General features: G+C 49.2%; 2 protein-coding genes and 1 pseudogene across 2 annotated transcripts; 2 read left to right on the top strand and 1 right to left on the bottom strand.

Moving 5' to 3' along the window:
- The window catches only part of LOC136499305 (protein IMPAIRED IN BABA-INDUCED STERILITY 1-like), a 43,646-nt pseudogene extending 32,144 nt beyond the window's left edge, over positions 1 to 11,502 (top strand).
- On the bottom strand, positions 5,043 to 8,284 carry LOC136501835 (uncharacterized). The gene is made up of 5 exons (XM_066497363.1): positions 7,459 to 8,284; positions 6,981 to 7,352; positions 5,911 to 6,281; positions 5,732 to 5,833; positions 5,043 to 5,105 (listed from the first exon to the last, which is right to left on the bottom strand). The coding sequence occupies exons 1-5, from the start codon at positions 8,264 to 8,266 to the stop codon at positions 5,043 to 5,045; spliced, it is 1,716 nt and encodes a 571-aa protein (XP_066353460.1). The 5' UTR covers positions 8,267 to 8,284.
- Positions 11,503 to 15,461: 3,959 nt separating the features above from the next.
- On the top strand, positions 15,462 to 17,247 carry LOC136499304 (pentatricopeptide repeat-containing protein At1g22830-like). Its single transcript, XM_066495011.1, has 2 exons — positions 15,462 to 15,500; positions 16,235 to 17,247. Exons 1-2 carry the CDS (start codon positions 15,462 to 15,464, stop codon positions 17,165 to 17,167), a joined length of 972 nt encoding a protein of 323 aa, XP_066351108.1. The 3' UTR covers positions 17,168 to 17,247.
- Positions 17,248 to 25,696: the final 8,449 nt, after the last annotated feature.

Below are 25,696 nucleotides of genomic sequence, written 5' to 3'. Positions count from 1 at the left end.
GGTACGGAGACGAGGGCGAGGATCAAGAGCGGACCAGAGGCTAGGAAAAGGAGCTGCGCATAGTGCACGAGGACGGCGAGTGCGGAAAAGTTATTATTCGAGTAGTCTGGAGTGATCGAAATGCCTAAATTGACGCAATGTCCCAATCCCAGTGTCCGGTTTGACCGCGCTACGCACGCATCGACACCTGTGGACACTGTCGATACCGGGACCCACCTGCGTTCAGCTCTCGTTTGGCTATGGCGCACTCGCCTTGTTCACTCGCACAGTTCCTTTTTCTCTCCTTTTCTTGCACCCTGTCGGGTCTCGACTCTCGCCCTCGCCCCCGTACCGGACCCCTCCTTTTTCTTCTTTTGGTTCCTCCCTCCACTCAAGCTCGCGCAGGGAGCGCACCATGGCCGACGCTCTCCCCACCTCGTTACCCGCCAATGTTTCTCTTCCATGCCGCCTCCACTTCCCTGTTGCTTGGGTGCGGCCGATTTAGCTACATTTACTCCACACCCATGCAACCAGCAAAGCGCACAGCAGGCCGCATGCAAATTAAATCCGCGCGCACCGCCAGTGGCCACTCACCCGCGCTCCTTTTCCCGCACACTGGTGCTGTCCTCTCAGCATCACGCCGCTGTCTCTTCTGCACCGCCACCCACGACACCGCTCGTGATGTCACCTCCATTGGCCCGATGCTGCCGCTGTTGTCCCCCACAAACCTGATTCCCTCTGCCCTGAATGCTGCTCAGTGCTGCCGATAATGGCGCGCACCCACCCTCTAAACCCGCCATCAATCGCCTATATCCTCCGTCACAACAAGACACTCCACACTCAACGCTAATCACCCGCATGAGCCCCTATTCAAATGCCAACCTATTTCAATATTTTAAGAAAAAGCCTGAGAGAAGTGCTGCAAGCTGGAGACTATCGAAGAAAACATCAAGTAGGAGCCGGAGTACATTGTCAGAAGGAAGAAGCCGACACTTTCAAGATGTGCTTAGATGAAGCTGAGCTCACCATGACCATCTTTGGTATCCTAATTCGTACTATGGTGGCAGCAATCATATTGTATATCCTTATAATGCGCCCGCTACCCTACGAGAGGCCCTGAGATAGTTGTTGAAATAAGAAGAGTTGAATAAATATTCAAGTTTCGCGGATTTATTCAAATTTCGAGGGCATAGGGCCTGTCCACAACTTGGCTACGTATGATTATGTTATTTCTTACATTCACCAAAGAAATAGCGGCACAATTCCTATACCAGCTATATTGTGATGCGAGGTCCTCTGCAATTGTAATTGTGGTGAAGTTTTTACGTAGCTAGCATAGTATCAGTGCTGGGTATCCATGTGAGTTCATTGTCAGTAATAACTAAATAAAGTTTGGACATGCTGCACTCTAACATTTAAGATGGTGTTTGAAAAAGAAAATGGGGATCTTATCTGTAAGGATAAGGTCTAGGCACGCTTTAACTTTTGATTTATGGATCCAGAATCTGTAGTAACTTTCCTTGTATCCCTTATTTTCTTCTTTTCTTTCTGTCTCTTAAGCCTCTAGCTGTTTGTTTGTACTCTTTTGTTCCTTGCTTATTTTTAATAAATTGCCTGTAGGGGCTGGCAAGCCCCTCCAGTTTCGTCCAAAAAAGCATTTTATACCTCTGCAACTAAGAGGTTAATCGAAAAGCAGGATCATGTTTACACCTTTTCATCTCCCAGCCACTGGCAGGCTGCATACACTTTACTGCCACAGCATCACAATTCTTCTGGTAGTTTATAAAATTTATGTTTTCAAAATGTATCAACTCCTCCATTTCTTCTTTCCAGATCCGCAGTCTAGAGTAAGGAGAAGATCATAAACAGATACAAGCTAACTTAAGCACATGAAGATACACCACTTGAATACAGGGATAAATACAACGTGTCAGAAATTCAACCCTGGTGTGAGGAATATTTTTTTTTGAAGGTCGTGTGAGGAATATTTGTCTGGTGGATGTCATTGCCATCTTTTTTCTTAAACGAGTTTTACCTCTGCTTTTCAGAAAGCAACAAGTACATAAGTCTGCTGGGGTTACCAGCTTCCGCAAAGAGCAGCAACACCTATTCTACTACAGAATTCAGATTTCAGCTACATCTGACAGCATAACAGAACTAGGCTGAAAGTTCTTGAGCCAACCCATGACTGCATCCTACATATGTCGAAAGGCTTCTTATCTCCTTAAGCAAAATCTTCCACCTCTGCATCAAGGATACATAAATGTAGAGCACGTCAGCTGGAGATTTAGGAATTTTTTTCTCTATCGCCATCTTATCCCTGATGGTCCACATAGCCCAAACAAAACCTGCAAAAGCAAACATAAGCAATCTGATTGGTAGGGGCCCCTTGCCCTGTAACCAAGTGCAACTAAACTCCTTCAGTGAACGAGGAACATTTTGTAGCTTGAAAACTTGAGCAATCACACTCCAAATGAATTTGGCAATGTGGCGCTGGAAGAAAATATGATCCACAGATTCTGCTAAACCATAGAGGCAACAATTAGCAGTCTCTTTTGAACCCCTTTTGATGAGACTTTGGGCAACCTGTAACTTGTTACTAAAGATTTGCCATAAAAAGAACTTGATTTTCAAGGGAATCTTTCCTTTCCAAACATAGCCAGCCACCCTGCTAGCTACCCCTCCGTCACTAATGAATCTATATAAGGATTTAGTGGAGAATGTCATCTGGACCCCTTATGTAGTAGTTTCTCCCGATCTGTTGAAACTAAAACAGAAAATGTTAGAGCACGGGGAAAAAAAGATGGTGAATCCATCCACATTGAGAAGGCAAAGAAATGGCCATAGAAATCAGTAGTTTGTACCTTGAGCCTGCGAGAGAAAGCGGACTGGTAGACAAGATTTCAAACGATTTCATACAAATCACCTGAGCTCAGTTTCCAAAGCTGCCAAGAGCAACAACCAATCGAAACTAAGAAACATCTAAGTGGGAAAAAATAACGGAAATAGAGGCATGGATGGCTGGACATTACTGAAACAGCAATACTGTATTCTTCAACCAAAGGCTCCTTCGTCGAGTCAATTTGTTAAGGGTCGTCAGTTGAAAGAGACACGGTAAACCTCTTAAGAAATATGTTGGGAAAGGGTTCCGGTGATAGTCGACAAACAGTGAGTTGTTACTTAAAGGAGACATTGCAAGATCAATCTGAGTACAGCCAAAACAGAAGATATATTAGTCAGTTTCTCATAAGCAACCATATGAAAATCCAATTGATGTCCAATCAACCAAAAAAAAACTATCACCGGCCAGATATTTGCTATACCCAAATCTGCTATTTGGAGCCCACAACTGAAGAGATTATTACCTGTGGCTTCCCTTGCTTGAAACAGGACCATGTGCTTGCTCATCGACGTACAAGTTTCCAAGGTTACCAATCTCTAGAACAGTTTCACATGCTGATGACAGCAAAAGATTTTCGTACTGGTGTTGTGCATTGTCCACCTGTAAAAACAAATTCACGGTGATTCGAATAGAGGCACAACAGGGCATGTGAATGCGTGATACTTCTTAGGCAGACCATCATCGTTTCATGAGTGCAAACTACAGATGGGCCCACCACATCATCGGCGACACTTGTTGACAGAGTAAAAAACAAATTCACTATTGTAGGCCTTATATTTTCTAAGTCTCTAAATCTCTATACAGTTGGTTATATACATACTAGACTACCGGTTCAATCACAAACTCGTGGTTCATAATTAAATCCTTTATCCTCCACTCCTCAGTTTAAAAGGTACCATGAAAACCTGCTTACCAGGTTTTCTATGTTATCTCTGAACAAACTTCCATCTGCAGCAGCAAGTGAATCAAAAGCTAGGCTGGATTTACAATTCTTTTTTAGTAGCCCAAGTGTACGATTAAGGAGGTTTCCAGTTCAAGTGAGTAAGTGAGATCATTATTAACACGTAAAGATGCATAGGTAACACAAACAAGGAGCACCAAGTGAAGAAAGAAGGCAAATGACAACAATTTCAGCACACATGAAAAGTATATACATGTTTCAGAAACAAAGGTAATTTAAGTAGAAATACCAATTGTATTAGCAAGATGACCATTGACTATATTGATAAAGCGTTCTGCTGAATAGTCCCCATCATTGCCGAATTCTACTTCCCGCAAGAAGTGCCTAACATCATCAGCCCCAAATCTTTCTACCAGATCTTTTGGTTCAAGTGTGTTGCCTAATGACTTACCCATCTTCATGCCATCCTAGGATTTTCAAAATACAAGCCATTGGTGCATGAAATAAAAGTGACTTGCTGAGATAAAGCATGAAAGGTGACTGAGAATCTAGATACTTTTTTTTGTACTTATGGTAGAGTGCTATACTGTCATCAGGGCTCTATAAGTGGAAACAAGTACAATTGTAAATAGGTAAGATCACCTTTGTCAAGAATCCATGACCAAAAACTGTATCAGGAACACTTAAACCTGCTGACATTAACATGGCTGGCCAATAAACTGCATGAAACCGTAATATGTCCTGAGACACGCACAAAAAGTCATGTAGATATGTGCCTCTGCATCTCTGTTCATGCAGAAAGGTGGGCATGGTTATTTGGTTAGCAACAAACATTGTTGTACAGGCAAATCACTGAGCACGCGGTGTAAAGCATCCATGAGCGAGGCATTCGTTAGTATAAGATGGGACCAAAGAGAGATAAGCACCATGGTGTCCACTGTTGGTGGACCGTGTCGCGGCGGAGGCGGTATGACACGCTGCGCGGTCCGGCGGGGGCCGCGGGAGGACTGAGGACAGCCAGGTCGGGAATGTTGCTTTCACAACTCCCATTAATTCATTCTCAACCTTAAGAAATTATTGCCTACCTGTGTTTTAACTGATGGAAATATGCTCCAGAACCGTAGAGTTTCGTCGCCTGCTCCTGTTACTATGGTCTGCAAACTACATCTCACCATCTTAGCTGCTCTCCTCAACGAGATAGATAGTAGTTTCTGGGTTCATCATTAAAACAATGTACAAACTAACTACATTCGGGCTTACCTATCCATCAGGCGACGACGCAAGGTAAAGCACACGCATTGTATGTCCGGTTAGAGTTGCAACCTGTCTGCCCCCTAAATAATCCAATAGTCAGTGAAATTAGGTTAAAAAGAAATGGCCCCTGGTAAACTGTATAAGTTACGCCATACAAATGACATCACTACAAAAATTGTTTATTAAGAAGCACTTAACCGGTGTATGCTGCACAGCAAGTGGTTTTCATTGCTTAGTTTACATTTCTATTGTGTTTTCTGCTGCTCGTAAGTCAATGTCTCAGCCCACATAAACAAAATTACATCTTTGGCGTGGAATCCAAGATGAATCTAATTAATAACTTGCATATGGAGTCACACCATGGAGAGCTTTTGATGCTTCATACCAAAAGGGCACAATTATATGACAATGTTCTTACTGATCAACTGATGTGGAACTAATCATGCTATCAATGGTATTATACAGCAAATGGTTTTCATTGCTTGCTTTAAGTTTCACTGTTGTCTTAAGCATTCCTTAATTCAATGTATCATCCCATAGAAAGGAATTATTATATTTCAGAAGCAAGCCGAGAAAGACTGTGTTGCGCAGATTGGAAGTCATTCTATAACTGTATCCAAAGGATGCAGTGTACGGCTGGCTTACTGATCTATCAGGAGATGCTAAGTACCTAGATCCACAACATATAAGCTCACCTTTGACATGGATGGATATTTCCACACCATGATTTGATTTTGGGAATACCCATGTGTGCTCACAAGCTCATTCACATTTTTACACCACGCAAGGTTGCAAACCTGCAACAGAAAGCAAAAGATGAGGATAGCAGCACCACACAACAGAGAGATCATTAGCGGTCAGAACTACTACTTGCCTGGCTGCCTGTGTCAATTGAGTTTAGAACATTTCCATTAGCCGTGTTCCAAAACCTGATGCATCTATCAACTGTTCCACCTCCTAATACTAGGAGTCCTTGCTGATGTGGTGACCACGCTATTGCTTTAACAACGGCTGTATGTTCTGTCAACCGCAACACTGGCTGTTGCGATCGTTGCGGAGTTGGTGTCTGAGAGGAAGTTGGACTAGATGCAATCATAGGAGTCGCGATCCGAGAAGGCTCCTGGCTGGCAATTGGAGTCATTTCTGTTCCCATGTCTCTCATAGAGACAGACCTAACTACAGGTGTTGGTCCATCAACTATTGAAGCATTGTGTGCAGGTTTAAGCAAATCAGAATGGACGAGACCTGAAAATAGAGCATAAGATGAATTTTCATCAAAAGTGCACTGAAACATACCGATATTCCAATAACATAGAAACACACGGTTGGTAATTTATTTATTCTACACACATCTGCGAACTTCTAAGTGCAAGCAGCTAGCATATAATAAGAGAATGATGTAGTACGCCTCAAATATGTCCTGATCTGAATGCCCATTTATCCTGGTAGTTATTTTCCAAAAGAAAATATAGAAGTAAAACATTTAGTTGGTGCCTGGTGGGAATAGAGTGCCATCCTTATGTATTTGTTAAATGAAATACACGTAACTTTTTTGGGGTCCAAGAAGCTGCCATGATGAAAAGAGCAGCTGTCCAGCTGAACATCAAAGGCAGACTTCTCTGCACGGGCAGCTCATGATGTCACACTTTACCTGTCCCCAATTCACCCCGCTCCAGCACTTCAAACTTGCAACCAAATGTTCTAAATAATCCTTAACTCTTATCTCTTCACGCTACATTATAAGATATAACTAAATTATAGTTAGGACTCCAATGTTCAGACACACAAAACAGACTGGAGCTGAAATCTAATGCATTATAATCCGGAATATGACCTCACAATTACAATATGTATCACTGCATTATAATTCTATAATGTACTGCACTAGTCTATATGTGCTGAAAACAATAAAGAAATCGATAGCATGGCAAAGTTCATGCTTACCATCTGAATTCTTAACCAATGGTCCAGTGTTGGTAGGCACATCCGTGACCACCTTAGCAACGGCTGGTGGACGGCCTCCATGTTCAGGAAATGCCAATGCGAACTTCTTTGGCACAGTTCCAGCGGAAGGCCCCGCACGGCCAGTACGGTTTGATGTCGGGCTGGAAATCCACTTCTCGGCGTCGTCCCACTTGGACGGCGTTGGCTGAGAGAACGGCGGCAGTAACGCGGCCACCGCGGTCAACCTCTTCACCGTCGGCGGCCCCGATGAGCTGCTCTCCGAGTCGAAGCTGTCGTCGTCCGGGGCTCGGTTTCTTGACCTGTGGCCGCTGTTGCTCGACATCTCGGTGGAGGTGGAGCATTCCAAGCTCCCTGTCGATGTATTCGGTATTCAGTATCCGAGAACTCATGCTCAGCAAATGGTAAAAGGTTGAATCATATATGAATAGTTCGATGATTGGTCAGGCGATGGACTTACTCCGGTCGTCGAGCTCGCCGGAGTCGTTGGCCTCCGGCGATGTGTCCTCGCCATTGTTGCGCTGGTGTTTCTCTAGCCCGCGAAGCATTGCTCGCAGCTTAGCTGGAGAGAATCCGCCGGACTGGGGCAGAGACTTGGAACGGACACGCCTCCGACCGGAGCCAGCGCGAGCATGCAGGAGGCGAGGGCGCAAGGGAGAAGCGGAAGGGGCGGGTGGGCATGGCGCCGTCGCCATCGTGCAGCTCGCTGGCCAGGCGGGGGGTGCAGCGGCAGAGGATGGATGGCCGGTGCAGGGATGGATGGGCGAGGAACCTCCTGGAAGGATACGGGGTCCCCTCCTCTCTCTCCTCTCCGCGCTCTCGCTCTCTCCCTCGCTCCTCGTCGCGACCGCCGAGGCTCCCCGCACCCTGTGCGCGGCGCAACGGCATCCCCCGCCACGGCGCCATGGTGCGCCGTCCAGCGCCGGTGGCCGCGGCCGCCTCCGAGCCCCTGCTCTCCCCCGGCGCTGCCTCGTCCCGCCGGTCCGCGTGGCGCGCGAGAGAGAGACGCGCGCAGCGGGGGGAGGGGAGGCGGCTGCGCCCACCGCCGGGGCCTGGCCACGCCGGTGCGCCGGAGGACGACCGATGCGGCCGCAGATCTGGAGAGAGGGAGAGGGAGAGGAAGAGAGAAAGGCGCCGCCGGGCCGCCCGCGTGGAGAGAGAGAGGCAAAGAGAGAGGAGGTGTTCGATGTCGGCCCACCGCGCGCCATCGAGACCAAGCGCGAGATGAAGGAGCGCCTCACCGCGCGCTGGGCCATGGGCAGGTTCATCGGCGGCGCCTCCGCCGATGTGCTGGACCCGCACCTTGCCCGCATGCCCGCCGTGGAACGCGCGCTGGGCCATGGGCAGGTTCATTGGCAGCGCCTCCGCCGATGCGCTGGACCCGCACCTCGCCCGCACGGCCGCCGTGGAACGCGCGCTGGGCCATGGGCAGGTTCATCGGTGGCGCCGCCGCCGCTGTGCTGGACCCGCACCTCGCCCGCACGCTCGCCGTGGAACGCACGCTGGAGATGGTGCTGGAGCTCGCGTTCCGGTGCATGGCCCCCGTCCGACAGGACAGGCCCGCCATGAGCGACTGCTGCAGGGCGCTATGGGCCATCAGGAAGACGTACCGGGACATGCTCGCCGCCGACGCCACGCCGTAGTTCTCCGACCGAGCCACCACCACCGGCAGCGCCGACAGTGGCCCCGTTCGGTGGCTGAAAAACGCTGGGCAACCGCATCCTCTTCCTCCTGCCCGTCCTCGTAGTAGTACTCCCCGTCGTTGCAGCGGAGCTCAGGGTAGTACCCGCCATCGCCATCGACGTAGCCGTCCTCGCCCTCGAGCAGGAGGAGGTCCTCTTCCTCCACGGCGGCGCTCTGCGCGAGGAGGTCCTCGCCCTCGCCATCGGGAAGCGGGATGCCGAGGTGGAGGAACTGCAGCCTGTACTCGCGAAGCCTCACGCGGAGGCGCACCAGGCGGCGCGCGCGCTGCGCGAGCAGAGCGCGGAGCTGGTCGATGTCGGCGGCGTCGAGCTCCATCTTCTCGTCGGCGAAGCGGCGGAACTGGCTGAGCTCCATCTGGACCTCGGCCTTCTCGCGCTGCAGGCGGAGCATCATGGCCATGGCCTCGCTGGCGGCGCTGGCCGCGGTGAGGCGCTCCTCCTCGACCTCGGTCCGCAGCGCCGACGCCGCGGACTGCGCCGATGCCACCGCCTCCCGCAGTGCCGCGCACTCGCCCTCCGCCTCGACCCACGCCGCGGGGCCCGCCTCATCGTCCCCCGCCTCCCCGCTCTCCTTCCCCTTCTCCGCGCCCAGCTTCCGCTTCACGGACCGCCGCCACGGCACGGCCGACGAGGAGGAGGAGCAGCAGCACGGGCACCGCTCCCCGGCGGCCGGCGATGGCGACGCGTCGGGGTCCTAGTCGTGGTCGTGGTCGTCGTCCATGGCGGCGGCGGGAGGCCAGAGGATTCGGGGAAACCGCAGCGAGGCGCAGGCAGACGCGGAGCCTTTCCTCGTTTGGATTTGGGAGCGCGTGTCGCGCCGAGCTCTGCCACCCGCGCAGGCGGCTGAGAAATGGAGATGGGGATGGGTATACGGGATGAGAACCGGAAACGAGGACGGGATGGGGTCAGGTGCACACAAATCGACAAGTGATACATGCGTGCAAAGCGAGGACGGTCCCAGCAGCATGTTCGTGTTAGGCACCGTCCATGCATGTACGCGTTAGGCACCGGCCATGCATGCCGACAATCACCTGCTTCACCTGGCCGGTTGAGACGCGTCTCATCTGAGCCGTGAAATTTCGATCTAACGCACCAAACAAAAAGAACTGACGTGGACATCCTAGAAGGCCGCCGATTCGGCGTGCCTTCATATCTTTAATGTGAATCTTTTCTTTTATTACACTATTTGTTAGAACAAATTTGGTGCAAAAGGTTTAGAAGATGAATGCGGGTAAGTTCCTTTGATTACTTGGACAGTGAAGGGCATTTTCAGTTGAGAATCTAAACACATCAAGGAAAATGATATAATGTTTGGCTCAAGATGCCTATAGTTTATGCATTAAGACATTGTTAATGTTTTAATATATATATCTGCCCATTATTATTAACATTCATAAAGGTTTTGTGATAATAGGCCTAATTTTACTTTGGCATGAGCATGACCAATTCATACCAATTTAAAGTAATATTTTTATAACTTTTTATCTTCAAGATAAATGATCAATTTATTTGCCATACATCTTGGTAGTTTTAAATTTTTTATCAATATGATTTGCAATGATCGATTCTTTTGTGTTAACTCATTCAGGTAGAACAGCTGCACAAGATTTTTAAGCTTTGTGGTTCACCATTAGAGGAGTTTTGGGCTAATTTGAAGTTATCCCGAGTTACCATATTCAAGCCTCAGCATCCGTACCACCGATGTGTGAATGATGTATATAAGGACTTCCCTACTACTGCTTTAACACTTCTGGACCATCTACTTGCTGTAGAACCTGGGAATAGGGGTACCGCTGCATCTGCCCTTGACAGTGAAGTAAGTATTGGCCCTTACATTTCTTGATGTGCATCAACCTGTTATCGCTTTAAATCTATAAAGCGGGGGAAACCTTTTATTCAAAAAAAAAATCTTCTCTTTGTTTTCTCAGCACATATTCCACCAGAAGTATGTCATGATCCCATCAAATTTTCTTCTTTGTGTTTTCTCATCTTCATCCTGCATTTGCGCCAGAATTTGTATAAAGATCCGAAGACGACTATGTTGTCCACAATGGACAATCCAAGAAACTGTTTTAAGAGTATTGCCAGCAATAATTTATCAAACTATGATGTATAGTGTGTACTTATGTGGTGTTTGCCATGTTAGTCTAACGTCCCCCTGTTTTTATAGCTAAGCATGGACTTTGACATTATCAAAGTTTCTTTCACTTTTTTTGTGAATTTTATTTCTTGTTTTTCATTCTCTAAGTTGCAGCCTTGGGCCCTAGAGATTCTTCCGCTTGTTTCCCTTGCCAGAAATGGCTTTTACAATTAAAAATGTGAACATGCATATGAGATGCTAAAATTGCTACTAGGTTTATATGTGTTAACATCCAAATATTGGTATGGATCTGGATGTTCTATGTAGAAATACTTCTCCATTCCAAATTATAACACATTATGGCTTTTCTCTAGATACTGTTTTTACTTTATATCAGTACATAACAAGCCAAAACGTCTTATAATTTGAAATGGAAGGAGTACAAGTTTAGTGAAATTGATGTTATTATGTTGTTTCTTTTTATAGTTTTTCACAACAATGCCTTGTGCCTGCGATCCATCAAGCCTACCCAAGTGGCCTCCAAGAAAGGTGAAGAAGCTACGAGGTGATTCCCTCTCACAAACCATGGCATATTAAGAATCAGCATTGCCAATCTTCTGTTTGGACATTTCTTATTAAATCCAAGTTCATGGTTTTGTTTGCAGGCAAAGACCACCTGGTAGGGGACCTGATGGCAAGGGTGGAGTTGTTAGAATTTTAAGCATTATTCATGTAGAGAATTAGAAAAACATCTCCCACCCTTATGGTTGGGTGATGTTTCATAGTGTGTGTTATATAATTATATATATATATCTATATAATATATATATATATATATATATATATATATATATATATATGAATATATATATCTATATTTATATATATGTATATGTATATATTCAGTATAATATATATATATCTATATATTATTATATTAGACTACTATCCAGTAGCTGGCTACGATAATTATTCTGTAGCCACTTTTGAGTTACGATAATACTATGTTATTTACGAGATTATAGTACTCCTTACTAAGTGTTTATATAACGTTATGTAAATATCCCCATGATTATGTAACCCAACATCTCATCATGTATTATTTTGGTAATAGTATCAATAAAATTATAGTAATGGAGGTGCTACAGAATAACTTATTTTGTAGACGGCTATATCCTCTCCCTTATATATATATATATATATATATATATATATATATATATATATATATATATATATATATATATATTTACAAGATGAGTACAATACAAGTCATTGTGTTTTATGACTTTTTTGTGGGAGTACAACTTTACGACCGAAAATTGTGTGTCTATCACTAAGACCTAGTAGAAATTGTAATTAGTTGTGTAGGATTTCCATATATCGCTACAAACTGTAATTTATCATGATATGCTAACTGGAATTGTCACAAATCTGTTACTATCAGTTCTTCATATCTTTTTATTTAAATTTTAACATGCTAGCCGCAACTCCACAAGTTATAATTTTTTTTCATTTTCCATTTAACAGGGCACAACCCATATACGCCATTCCAGTCTTTTTTTTTTTTGAAATATAAACAGTTATTTTTATAAAAAAACATAGCAAACAAACAATTATTTTTCCAAATTAAAACAATACTAGATCCCACGGACTATGCCTATTACAAGATTATAAAAGATCTGCTCCCTCTCCCTGTTTATAAATTCGATTTCAGCGACTAGTTGCAGGGCCAGAAGGTTTCTGAAATAATACTGGCACCAGCTAGCATAGTGCCAACAATAACTTTAACTTGTGCAGTTAGGCCAGTAATAAGATGATACATATTGATATTGTGCTCGGAATACAAGCCTTCCATCATCAGTATTTTATAAGGCACCGTACCGTACCTCTGGAAGTTGAGGGATTTTTTTTTTTGAAAGACCCGGAACAAAGCCGGCATATATTAATAAGGAGAGAAAAGAATTACATGCGCAAGCAACGCAAACGACTTCCCAGTTTAACAGACTGTCAATCTGGGCGAAAAAAAAAACTTAATGGACTACTCACAATCTACGGATACAACAAGAGGCCATAACAACTTGGCCTCCACAATCAACCCATATGCATCTTCTAACTCCCTAAAACGACTCCCAAACATTTTCTCCCGACATCCTAGGACATCTCTGCCTACAACCTGCTTGCAGAAAGCTCCATCCGATTCTCCAAGGCAATACCTTAGCCACTATCTTGTACTCCCCAACGCTAATAAACTGGATGTGGCAACTCACTGACCCACAAATAACACATGTGCAGCCCATTGAAACAACATGACCGACTGTTGCTCGAAAAGTCTGCATGAGCACAATCATCAGACCTCCATCTCGGCCATCCCTGACTCTGCTGCTATTGCAGCTAGGGCCTTGCAGAGCTCCTTGTTGCCCAACTTCGCCGCAACCCTTATTGCCTTGACTGCCTCCTCCGGGAGGTCCTGTCCGAAACTTTCAACAAACTCTGTGATTGCTGCATCCGGCGCCGGTGACTCGCCATTGATAAAGTCCAGCTCGCGCATAAGCTTTTGCTGGGCTCGCTGTGCCACCGGCACAGGGGATGGACGAGCGGCCAGACGCAGGCTGGAGCAGGGTGGGAGCCAGTGTCGTACTGCGTCGTCTGGTACTCGACCGGCTGGCCTGTTTCTGAACAACTGGAGGTGAGTCCGGCCTCGGTAGCAGCGGCTTTGGGACCTTTCTAAACATCTTCCTACAGAAGGAGGTGCCGATGTCCTCTGTCTCAGTGCAACCATCGATGTTCTCTGCCCCCTGCAAATCAGCATGCTCATCGGCAATATTTTCAGCAGCCGCAGCACTCGCCGTTACAGGAACAACGGCAAGGTCCGAGCTGACACTTCGGCCCACAGAAGAGCCAAGCAGCGCTACATCAATCTCCCTACTATTGACTTCGTCGGTGGTCCGTTCAGTAGAGCGGGTGTCCTCGCCGCCGTCATCTGGGTAGGAACAAGGTCTGGTCACCGGCAAGACCACGTGACAGTTGGCCTCCATCATCATCGGGTCCTGGGGCCCGAAGAAGTGACTATCCGGAGTAGTCGTCATCCTGTGGGGGTCAGCCAAAGGATCATGACTTACCGGCCAAGTTGAGGGATTGAATGTCTCGTTACTTGCAGCCTGAGAATCGCCGCCATCTTCTTGACATGGTGAGCCCTTTCTTTTAGGCACTGAAGAATCCATCTGCAGTTCGACAAAGCACAGTGACGAGTTGTTATCATTAGAAGGAAAAAAAAACGAGCTCAAGGAGAAAATCATGCAACAGTCGATTGAAATCTGCACCCAAAATTTTTAATCTGCTCTTCCATTTTCCAAGAGCCATGCAAATAGTGGAGATAGGGCAACAGCAAACCTAGTTCTCTACCAAATTGAAGCGACAATTATGTAGAAACCAACTCGAATGGATCAATGAGCGGCGCTAACAAGATACCACTGCACTCTTGTTCTTTAACAAGATACCTTTACACTTATAGGCCATGGGCCTTGGGCTCGGATCCGCTTTCCTTTACCCTTGGGGGGTTGGGCCTTGGGCTCGGATCCGCAATCCCTCCTCCATTTCTAGTTTTTGGTTTGGATGATTTTAATAATTTAAGTTTAAATAAATGTGACATCAAAATTGATCTATCTGCAACACAGCAAGGCAATAACTATCGAAATAAAATATTTTTTTACAAATTATGTGTGGTCACAACAGCTTACATTTACAATTTTGTACGGAAATTTCGTATGCCATTGAAACACATGTCATGTAGGTTGTAATTTTGTACATACACATTGTGCTCGTTTATACTGTGGGTATAGCTCTGAAAAAGAACAAATGGACTCGAAGCTCAGTGCTCACACCGTGCCTTATTGCTGAGAAGCTTTGCTCAGCCATATTCCGTCTCTGTTGGGTTTCGATTTGAACTTTGTAACAATCTTTCAGATAATAAGCAGCTTTAAATTAGAATTTGTCCACTATAAAGTTGCAACTTGCAAGTCTCAACTCTCATCAAGTAAATCTCATATAAAGATTGTTTCATTCGAGGTAATATGAGAAAGGTATAATTTCGTTAAAAGTCACCCGTCGATGGGCTAATTATCACTAGAAGGAATTGTACGGTTACACTATATATATTTTTTAATTTAAAATTTGCGCCATATGATTTGCCAAAAACATATTTTCACCATTTCAACCAGTATCGTATTGTTGCCCTTTGTTTCGATGAACGGTAATGCTGGAACGAGACTTGTCCGTGGACTCGATGCCCAGAAGCCTATCCGTTCATGTTCTCGTGCCCTCTAGTCATTGCAATTAAAAAAAGATTCACACATCACCATGACTCCACTCCGCGACCGGCTCCGCCGCGGCTCCCGCACGCCTCCCCCTTTACCGCACCTTCCGCTAGCCTTCCTCTCCACCGCCGCCGCACCGGCACCGCCGCGGCATGCTCGCCGTGCGAGGCCGCACCACCCGACTATGGTTGTTGCCTCCACCGTGGGCACCGCGTACGCCCTATCACCGGGGTAGCGCAACTGCTCGCGCGGGGGCTGCACAGCCGCCAGCTCGCTGCCATCCTCCTTCTCCACTGCGACCGCACAGCCGGATCCCGTTGTGTCGTGCTCCACCCGCCTGGCTACCATATTTTGCTGAAAGCCCATGCTGCAAGTGTATGTTTCGAGTTTTTATGTTTCAGAGGTATGTTGCAAGTGTTTCAAATGAATGTTGCAAAATAAAATCGGGATATTACATATGTTGCAATGGTTGTACACATATGTTGCAAATGTCTATTAGCAATGTTTTATCTGTGTTTTTTCAGACGCATGTTGTAAGTGTTTTTATCTGGATGTTGCATATGCTTCACCAATACGTTGCAATGGTTACAAGTGTTTTCAGGTGTTTTTTTTTTCAAACGTTTCAGAAGTATGTTTTGAGTGTTTCATCTGCCTTTAGACGTATGTTGCAACTATTGCATTTGGATATTTCAAAAGCATATCGGGTGTTGCATGTCTCCTCCTCACCTTCTGCTGCATTGTCTCGGTGTGTGTAAGGTCGAGATGGCGACTAGAGGGGGGTGAATAGTCGTTTCTAAAATCTAATCGCGCCGGCTAACCGAAACAAATACAGAATTATAACAATCGGTCTAGCCGAGACTATACCCCTCTATCTATGTTCTCTAGCACTTTGCAAAGATCCTAATTAAGCAACAAAGGTGCCGGGCTAGTTAGAGCTCACCTAACCAATTCTAGAAGTAAGGCCACACAAACCTATGCCACTAGTACTTTATGCAATGAGGGAGCTCCTACACATGCTTGTAAGCAAAAACACAAAGCTAACTAAACTCACTAGCAATACTCAATAACAAGGCAACCAATGTCAAATTAGAGAGCGCAAATACTTAGCGACATAAACTAAGCAATGTGACTAACAAGGTTACTCTGTTAACTATTTTTCTTTTCAGAGAGATGATTTATTCCTCTGCCTTTCCAAATGATGTTACTCTGTTAACTATGCTTTCACTTAGTGCACGTTTTGGACACCTCTGTCACGGAAGGGAGATGCACTGCTACATTTTCAAGCATGGACTCGGTGCCTCTAACATACTGCAGAACTCACTTGTCGATATGTACTCAAAGTCTAGACAGATGACAGCTGCTCAGAGAGTGTTTGATCAGATGCAATGTCAAGACAGGCACGCCTATACTTCATTGATTTTGGGCTATGGAATGCAAAGAGAAGGGCATCTATCACTGAAGCTCTTTGATGAAATGATCGCCAACAATATCAAGGTGGACCATGTAACTATGGTTGCTGTTCTTTCAGCCTGCAGCCACTCTGGGCTGGTAACTCAAGGGCAGCTACGATTTGCTGAGATGTTTGATGTGTTTTGCATTGCACCAAGGGTGGAGCATTTTTCTTGCATGGTTGATTTGTACTGCCGTGAGGGTTTGCTGAGTATGGCTGAGGAGATAATTAACAAGATGCCATTCCAGCCAACTGCTGCGATGTTGGCAACTTTAATTGAGGTTTGCAGGATCCATGGAAAAACAGAAGTTCGGGATCGAGCTGCAAAGAGGATGCTGGCCATGAGGACAAACAACCCCGGTCACTACAAATTGATTGCAAACATGTATATATCAGCAAAACGCTGGCCAGAACTAGCCAAGGTTAGATCATTAATGAGCGTCATGGAGCTAAATATGATTCGAACTCATTCCCTACTAGAGTCAGAATATGACATATGTCCAGTTGAACAAGATTGTTGCTTAAACGGCAGTATGCATGGACGCTTGTCTGATGACACGACAGATACTGATTTCTCTAGTAGTGAGGAAGTGAAATGCAATGAAGCTTTTGGTGGGTAACAGTAAAGCTGGAATCCAATAGGCTATTTTGGGATCATGGTTTCATTTTAGGCAAATATCTTAACAGCTTGTGTTCTTCGCATCATGGAAGAGTGTCGGAGACCTAGTACTGGGGTACCCAAAGAGGAGGAGCTAATAACCATCAAATGTTGATGCTTCCGAACAGACAAGAACACAACTACACTTCTTGTCCAACGACCGAAGGTTGGCTCCGCCTCGCCCGACCCCTGTGGGCTGGACTCCGCCTCGCCCGACGTCTGGGGGCAGACTCCGCCTCGCCCGATGTTCGAGGGCTGGCTCCGCCTCGCCCGACCCCCGAGGGCTGGACTCCGCCTCGTCCGATGTCTGGGGGCAGGATCCACCTCGCCCGACGTCTGGGGGCAGGCTCCGCCTCGCTCGACGTCCGAGGGCTGGCTCCGCCTCGCTTGATGTCAGGGGGTAGGCTCCGCCTCGCCCGACGTCCGAGGGCTGGCTCCGCCTAGCCCGACGTCTGGGGGCAGACTCCGCCTCACCATAATTACGCACGCAGATAAGGCGGGACACTCAAGTCAACCGCAATACCGAGGACCATACCCTGCACACCTGCAGGAAAGTACCATCAGGATATGACCAGACGGGCGCTTTATACCCTTTCAGGCATGTCAGAGCCCAAACAGTGTTGCGGGCGCCGACATTTATCCTACAGTGTTATGGACGCCGGCATTTGCCCTCGGACACGAATCCTGATGGAAACATACGACAACCACAACGGTCCAAGAAGTAACTCATGTCATCTACAGTAATGAACGTGGGGCCTCTATGCCGTCTGTTCCCCATAAGGTCGCGGCTCAGCACCCTGGTGCGTCGCGCCGCCCGCTGGGGCAGGACAGGACGTGACCACTTGCTGAACAAAGCCAGAGTACGGCCCTATCAGGATCAGTGAACGTGCTATCTCTAGCATCGTCTGCCATATCAGCGGGACAGGATCAAAGGAAAAGGAAGACCCGGCACCTTTGAAGGACCTTCTCTACCTCTAGTTTTTCCTCTTTTCTCCCATTTGTAATCCCTGCTCCCCCTTGATCTATAAAAGGGAAGGCAGGGCACCCCACTAAGGAGACGGATCGATTCAACACACCACGCACCACGTAACACATAGATGAGCAGCAACCGAGCTCTCATCGCCATTTCAACCTTTCCATCAGAGACTTGGGACCTGTCCCTCTCTCGACCGTTTGTACCCCCTACTACGAACCTTTCAGTGCTAATAAGATGAGCAGCAGCAGCAAATTGGACGTAGGGACATTCTGCCCAAACCAGTATAAACCTTGTGTCTTTTAGCACACCATCCGGGCCTAACACGCAACAAATACAAATTTACTAGTTGGTGTTTACTCGAAACACCGACAGTTGGCGCCCCAGGTAGGGGACCTTTGCACGTTCCGACATTAACATTAGGCCACTAATGGCTAGCCATGGAATCAGCTGGGTCCCGGGCGCACACGTGCGCTTCGGTGACCTAGACTTCATTGTCACGGTGGGAGGAGAGTTGGCATTGGCTCACGCCACCATCCAACCTCTCCCCTCCATCAGCCTCAACTACGAGAGGTTTGAGCGCCAGCTCGGTGTCTCCCTAGGACCCCAGCCATCCAGGGAGGACAAGCGTCCGCCTCACCTTTTCTGACGCCACGACATGGCAGTGGCTCGTCAGAGGAGAACCTCTCTCTCTGGAACACCACATACGAAGCAGCCCTGACAGCACTTCCGTTCGGTCTCCGCAACGCTGCGGCGACCGTTAGCCACCTTGTGGCACGACGCATGATCCTGCCGCCCGTGAACAACGAGTTCGTCAGGGTGATCGAACACGTCATGGAATCTCTCCACAACCTCCTCGTAGAGGAGACAGGGTCATCCTCTAGCTCTAACTCCAGTAGGGGGGGCATCACCCCTCTCGGGAATGCTTCATGATGGGTACCCCCGAGGGACACATCGAAAGTGTCTTCGAGGAGGAGGCTACCCCGACGGACAACCTCGGCGACGAGGCCGAAGGGGAGACAGTGGCCCCACCTCACATGGGGGTGGAGCAGCTGAAAGCCCGACACTGGGAGATCGAGGAAGCACGACTCCAGCTCGTGCAGGAATGCGCAAAGCTCAATCGGGAGATAGAGCGCCACGGAGATGGTGGGCGCACACGCAGCATGGCCCGCGATGTAAACCGGAGGATCATCGCCGATGATGAAGCCCTTCCTCGCTTCGCTCGGGCAAGCCAGAACATCACCGCTGCAGCCGCCCTGCTCCACGGTCTTCTAGAGGCCACGACACCCGAGGATCGTCGGGCCCACCACGAAATTCGCATGCTGCTCTAGCGTGCGGCGGTGCAGCAGGCAGAGAGCTCGTTGTCTCGGCGATGCGAGCTCGATGCCAGCCAACACACGCTCTCCGGGCATCCCGGCAAGGATGCATCGGTCCACCAGGCACCATAGGGCGGCAGGCAGCGCGCCACGGTCCTGGTGCATCAGCGTCTCAGCCATAACCAGTGACACACACAATACTCTCCATGCTCGTAGGCGTACCCATAGTGATCCAGGAGAGGGAGCCAGCCATGGCTATCATCCTCATCGTGGTGGACGCTACAACAGCGGCGAGGACTGAAGTCTAATCCCCAGTCTGCCGGACCCTCAGGCCTACGCCTGCCACATCCTCAACGCTGCCTTCCCGTCAAGGTACCGGCCACCAACCAACATCCCGAAGTACTCTAGAGAAACAAATCCCAGACTATGGCTCGAAGACTATCGGCTTGCCTGCCAAACCGGTGGCGTGGGTAATGACGACTTCATTATCCACAACCTTCTACTGTTCTTGGCCGATTCGGCACGAGCATGGTTGAAACACCTACCGCCCAACAGTATCCATAGTTGGGTGGACCTGAAGGAGATCTTGGTGGGGAACTTCTAGGGCACATACAAGCGCCCTGGGAACCCATGGGACCTCAAAAACTACCAACAGAAGGCTGGTGAAACCCTCCATGAGTACATCCGGTGCTTCTCCCGATAGTGCAACGAGCTACCTAACATCGCCGATGCCGACGTTATAGGGGCTTTCTTGTCCAGGACTACATGTGAGTCTTTGGTTCATAAGCTAGGATGCAAGGGCCGGTGAACCACCAAGGAACTCCTAGACATCGCCACCAGCCATGCCTTAGGAGAAGAAGCGGTCGGAGCGATCTTCGATCGTCTCGATGGCAAGGCAAGGTAGGACTGAGGGCGTCGGCGAAGGCGCCTCCAATCGTTCTGCCAAAAGGAAGAACAAGAAGCAATGGAGCGAGAACTCGCTCGTGGCCGCTGCTGACCGTAAGGGTGGTCGGAAGCCCGTGGAGGGCACTCCGAACCATTTTCTAAAAATTACTCGAGGGGGCATGCCCAAACTATGCTTTCTCGGTCAAGCATCTGTACAAGGACTGCAGCCTCATGTGGTGGTTCTTGTCTGGAGCCTCCAACAAAGGGGAGCACAAAAAGGACCCTACCCCCACTATGGATGACGCCGAGGAGAAGGACAATGGCTTTCCAACGCCGGACGGCTTCCTCATGATCTTCAGAGGATTGGCGGCCTATGACTCCAAACATCGTCAAAAGGTCGCACGCCGCAAGGTCTATACGGCCAAACCGGCCACACCTCCCTTCCTCTGGTGGTCCGAGTCCACCATAATCTTTGATCAGAACGACCACCCAGAGAGCGTCCCACATCCAGGGAGATATCCGCTTGTGGTTGACCCGATCATTGGCACGAAGCGGCTCACCAAAATACTGATGGATGGAGGCAGTGGCCTCAACATCATGTATGCAAGGATGTTCGACAAAATGGGCATCGACCGAACACGCCTTCACCCGACCCGAGCACCTTTCCACGGCATCGTTCCGGAAAGCAGGTCATGCCACTTGGACAGATTGATCTGCCCGTGACTTTCGGGGATCCGTTCAATTATAGGACAGAAACCCTCACCTTCGAGGTAGTCGGGTTCCCCGAAACATTCCACGCCATCCTAGGACGTCCATGCTACGCAAAGTTCATGGTTGTCCCCAACTATACATACCTCAAGCTAAAAATACTAGGCCCTGGTGGGGTCATCACCGTCGACACCTCCTTCTAGCGCGCCTATGAGTGCGAGGTCTAGTGCTACGGTCACACCACAGCAATCGTCTCCTCTAGAGAGCTCGCCGCCATTAAGAAGGAGGTCACCGAAGAAGCACTCGACACCAAGAAGTCGATCGGATCTTTCGAACCGGCGGAGTGCTCCAAAGAGGTCCACATAGATCCCGATAGCACCAAGGGTAAAAATGTGCGCATTGGTACCATGCTTTCCTCCGAATAGGAAGGCGTGCTCGTCGGCTTCCTCCGCGCCAACAGAGACATCTTCGCGTGGAAACCCTCGGACATGCCAGGCATTCCAAGGGAAGTCACCGAGCATACCTTGAAGATCCACCCAGGCTCCAAGCCGATGAAGCAACGCCTACGTCGCTTCGACAAGGAGAAACGCAGGGTCATCGACGAGGGGATAGCAAAACTTTTGGCGGGTGGATTCATCAAGGAAGTATACCACCTAGAGTGGTTAGCCAATCTTGTTCTTGTATGAAAGAAGAGTGGGAAATGGAGGATGTGTGTCGACTATATGGGTGTCGATAGAATATGCTCAGCAGTCCACCGAGGCGTATCCCATGATGGTAGATTTGTCGGTGGGGGTGCGCGTAATCAGGAACTGGATGGTGACACAAGGCGCAGAGACAGCGATTTAGACAGGTTCAGGGTTGTCTGATCGACGTAATACCCTATGTCTTGTGTCTTTGGTGTATTGTATTGATCTGTATGTAGATCCGATCTGATAGATCCTATCCGCTAGGGGACCCCTACCTCTCCTTATATACTCTGGAGGAGGTAGGGTTACAAGTAAAGTAGCCTATTTGGTACTATACAATGTCTTGTAGTGCACGCCGAGCAGCGCCGTGCACGCCTTAATCTTGTGGGCTAGGCCACCTTCGATGGTGCGGCCCATGTCTTGGGAGCCATACCCCCACAGCTAGTCCCCGAGCCTAATAGTAGGTGACATAGTCACGTGGTGCTAGGGTCATAAACTAGAAAACCAGCCGAGCAGGCAGCCAGTCCCCGGGCGTAGCCTCGAGATGAGAACAAGCACATTCACCGCAAGGTGAAGTGTGCCCACTTAGTCCCCGAGCCTGCTAGAAGATGAAGAATGAATCTTGTAACAGGGTCAAAGAAGTCTAAAAGCTTGCCGACGTCGTCTGACATGCGTGTATCAAGACCCTAGATGTGCTGCCTAAGATCAGCACCCTGATCCGAACAACATGGAGCAGCTTGATAGCACACTGACGAGACATAGCAAGATCCGAGCACCGAGGAGTCCCCGGTGTAGCCGGCAATGTCTGACCACCCAGGGTGTTCCCGACTGTAGCTGGCGATGACCGAGAACCGAGGAGTCCCCTAGCATAGGCGGTGATGTTCGAGCACCGAGGAGCGAGGAGTCCCCGGCATCACTAGCGATGATTGACCACCGAGGAGCGAGGAGTCCTCGGCGTCGCTGGTGATGTCCGACCACCAAGGGAGTAGCGAGGAGTCCCCGGCGTCGCTGGCGATGACCGAGCACCGAGGAGTCCCCGACGTAGGTGGTGATGTCTGAGCACTGAGGAGTCCCCGGCGAAGCTGGCGATGTCCAAGCGCCGAGGAGTCCCCAGCGTAGGCGGCGATGTCCGAGCACCGAGGAGTCCCTGGCAAAGCTGGCGATGTTCGTGCGGTGAAGTGTGCCCACTTACTCCTCGAGCATGAAGAAACCGAGCACTGAGGAGCAAGGAGTCCCCGGCGTCGCTGGCGATGACCGAGCACCGAAGAACGAGGAGTCCTCGGCATAGGTGGCGATGTCTGAGCACCGAGGAGCGAGGAGTCCCCGGCATAGGCGACGATGTCTGAGCATCGAGGAGCGAGGAGTCCCCTGGCGTCGCTGGCGATGACCGAGCACCGAGGAGTGAGGAGTCCCCAGCGTAGGTGGCGATGTCTGAGCACCGAGGAGCGAGGAGTCCCCGACGTAGGCGGCGATGTTCGAGCATCGTGGAGCGAGGAGTCCCCGGCGTCACTGGCGATGATCGAGCACCGAGGAGCGAGGAGTCCTCGGCGTCGCTGGTGATGTCCGACCACTAAGGGAGGAGCGAGGAGTCCCCGGCATCGCTGGCGATGACCGAGCACCGAGGAGTCCCCGATGTAGGCGGCGATGTCTAAGCACCGAGGAGTCCTCGACTGAAGCTGGCGATGTCCGAGCGCCGAGGAGTCCTCAGCGTAGGTGGTGATGTTTGAGCACCGAGGAGTCCCCGGCGAAGCTGGCGATGACCGAGCACCGAGCACCGAGGAGTCCTCGGCATATGCGGCGATGTCCAAGCACCGAGGAGCGAGGAGTCCCCGACGTAGGCGGCGATGTTCGAGCACCGAGGAGCGAGGAGTCCCCGGCGTCACTGACGATGATCGAGCACCAAGGAGCAAAGAGTCCTTGACGTCGCTGGTGATGTCCGACCACCAAGGGAGGAGTGAGGAGTCCCTAGTGTCGCTGGCGATGACCGAGCACCGAGGAGTCCCCGACGTAGGTGGCAATGTCTGAGCACCGAGGAGTCCCCGGTGAAGCTAGCGATGTCCGAGCGCCGAGGAGTCCTCGGCATAGGCGGCGATGTCCGAGAACCGAGGAGCAAGGGGTCCCCTAGCGTCGCTGGTGATGACCGAGCACCGAGGAGTGAGGAGTCCCCAGCGTCGCTGGTGATGATCGAGCACCGAGGAGTTCCCAGCGTAGGCGGCGATGTCCGAGCACCGAGGAGCGAGGAGTTCTCAGGTGTAGGCGGCAAGGTCCGAGCACCAACATAGCTAACGACGTTCGTGCGGTGAAGTGTGCCCACTTATTCCTCGAGCACGAAGAATCCGAGTGCTGAGGAGTAATCGGCGTAGCTGGTGATGGAGCAGGAGCGATGGACAGTCTGGTCAACTGGTCGGTGGCGAAGTGAGCATTGAGTAGAAGCGATCGGCAAACAGTCTGATTAACTGGTCGGCGCTGAAGTCGATGATCCTAGCGGTTCGACCAGTTGATTGGTGGTGAAGTCCGAGCACCAGATGATCCGATCACCTAGACAATGATCCTGCAATATAAATATGTAGAATGGGTAGTAGATGATGTACAAATATATGAACTCTGGAGAAAAATCAGCAATGGCGATGAAATAGCGTAAGTAGCTCGGCGATCAGTTGGCGTGAAGATATATTTATATTTAATATAAACTGCCCGAACAGTTAGTGTGTAGCTGAGTCTCTAGCCCTAGCTAGCCCGTTAACCATAACGTGGAGCGCGGAGCTCATGCACATGTAGAAGGAACAGGCGTGACCAAGGAGCCGCTGCCGACCACCCATAACGTAGAGCGCAGAGCCCGTAGCACGTGTAGGGAGGAGCTGGAGACAGGGCTGTCTCTGGAGGCGTCTGAGCATCAACATGTCTGTTCGAGGGTTTGGAAAATCATTTGGAGAGCAAATATGGAGAAAACAACTCGGAGAAACATTATGGCGATTAACAAAGATTGGAGAATATTTAAAAGAATATTAAAGCGTGACTTAGCTTTAGACAGATGGCGTTATCTGGTCGGCGTTGACGGTAGGCACCTAGCGGGCGGTGAGTTGTTGGTGAAGACAACCTCGGAGGTGGTTCTGAGATTGGATCTGCTATCACAGGGGCTGGTGCAGCCAGCGATGAATCGTCGTCGTGGTCCGGCATGGATCTCCATGAGATTGATGATGAGAACGCGTTGTTGATTTGAGGTCCATCTGGCTCACCATGGATCAAGCGCACACCCCTACCTGGCGCGCCAACTGTTGATAGAATATGCTCGACAGTCCACCGAGGTATATCCCACGATGGTAGATTTGTCGGTGGGGGTGCACGTAATTAGGAACTGGATGGTGACACAAGGCACAGAGACAGCGATTTAGACAGGTTCGGGCCATCTGATCGACGTAATACCCTACGTCCTGTGTCTTTGGTGTATTATATTGATCTATATGTAGATCCGATTTTATATATCCTATCTGCTAGGGGACCCCTACCTCTCCTTATATACTCTAGAGGAGGTAGGGTTACAAGTAAAGTAGCCTATTTGGTACTATACAATGTCTTGCGGTGCACGCTGAGCAGCGCCGTGCACGCCTTAATCTTATGGGCTGGGCCACCTCCGATGGTGTGGCCCATGTCTTGGGGGCCATACCCCCACAACTGGGTGTCAACAAAGCATGCCCAAAGGATCTGTTTCCTTTGCCACGCATAGACCAAATAGTTGACTCTACCTCGGGGTGTGAAACCCTCTGCTTCCTTGATGCGTACTCCAGGTACCATCAAATCGCGATGAAAGAGTCTGACCTAGCTCATGACGTCTTTCATCACCCCTTCGGATCATTCTGATATGTCTCAATGCTGTTCGGTCTAAAGAACGCTGGGGCTACATACCAGTCTTGTATGCTTAAGTG

The sequence above is a fragment of the Miscanthus floridulus genome, chromosome 13 (genome assembly GCF_019320115.1).
Source record: "Miscanthus floridulus cultivar M001 chromosome 13, ASM1932011v1, whole genome shotgun sequence".
NCBI lineage: Eukaryota > Viridiplantae > Streptophyta > Magnoliopsida > Poales > Poaceae > Miscanthus > Miscanthus floridulus.
This window is presented reverse-complemented; position numbering and strand designations above follow the sequence as displayed.

Excerpts from the sequence above, each read along its gene's own strand:
- LOC136501835 (XM_066497363.1), bottom strand. The coding sequence starts at position 8,266 with ATGAACCTGCCCATGGCCCAGCGCGCGGTGAGGCGCTCCTTCATCTCG. Across the intron at positions 5,834-5,910 it reads CAATTGACACAGGCAGCCAG|GTTTGCAACCTTGCGTGGTG; the intron begins GCAAGTAGTAGT and ends TTTCTGTTGCAG. Across the intron at positions 5,106-5,731 it reads AATATCCATCCATGTCAAAG|GTTGCAACTCTAACCGGACA; the intron begins GTGAGCTTATAT and ends GGGGGCAGACAG.
- LOC136499304 (XM_066495011.1), top strand. The coding sequence starts at position 15,462 with ATGCTGCAAGTGTATGTTTCGAGTTTTTATGTTTCAGAG. Across the intron at positions 15,501-16,234 it reads CGAGTTTTTATGTTTCAGAG|GTTACTCTGTTAACTATTTT; the intron begins GTATGTTGCAAG and ends GTGACTAACAAG.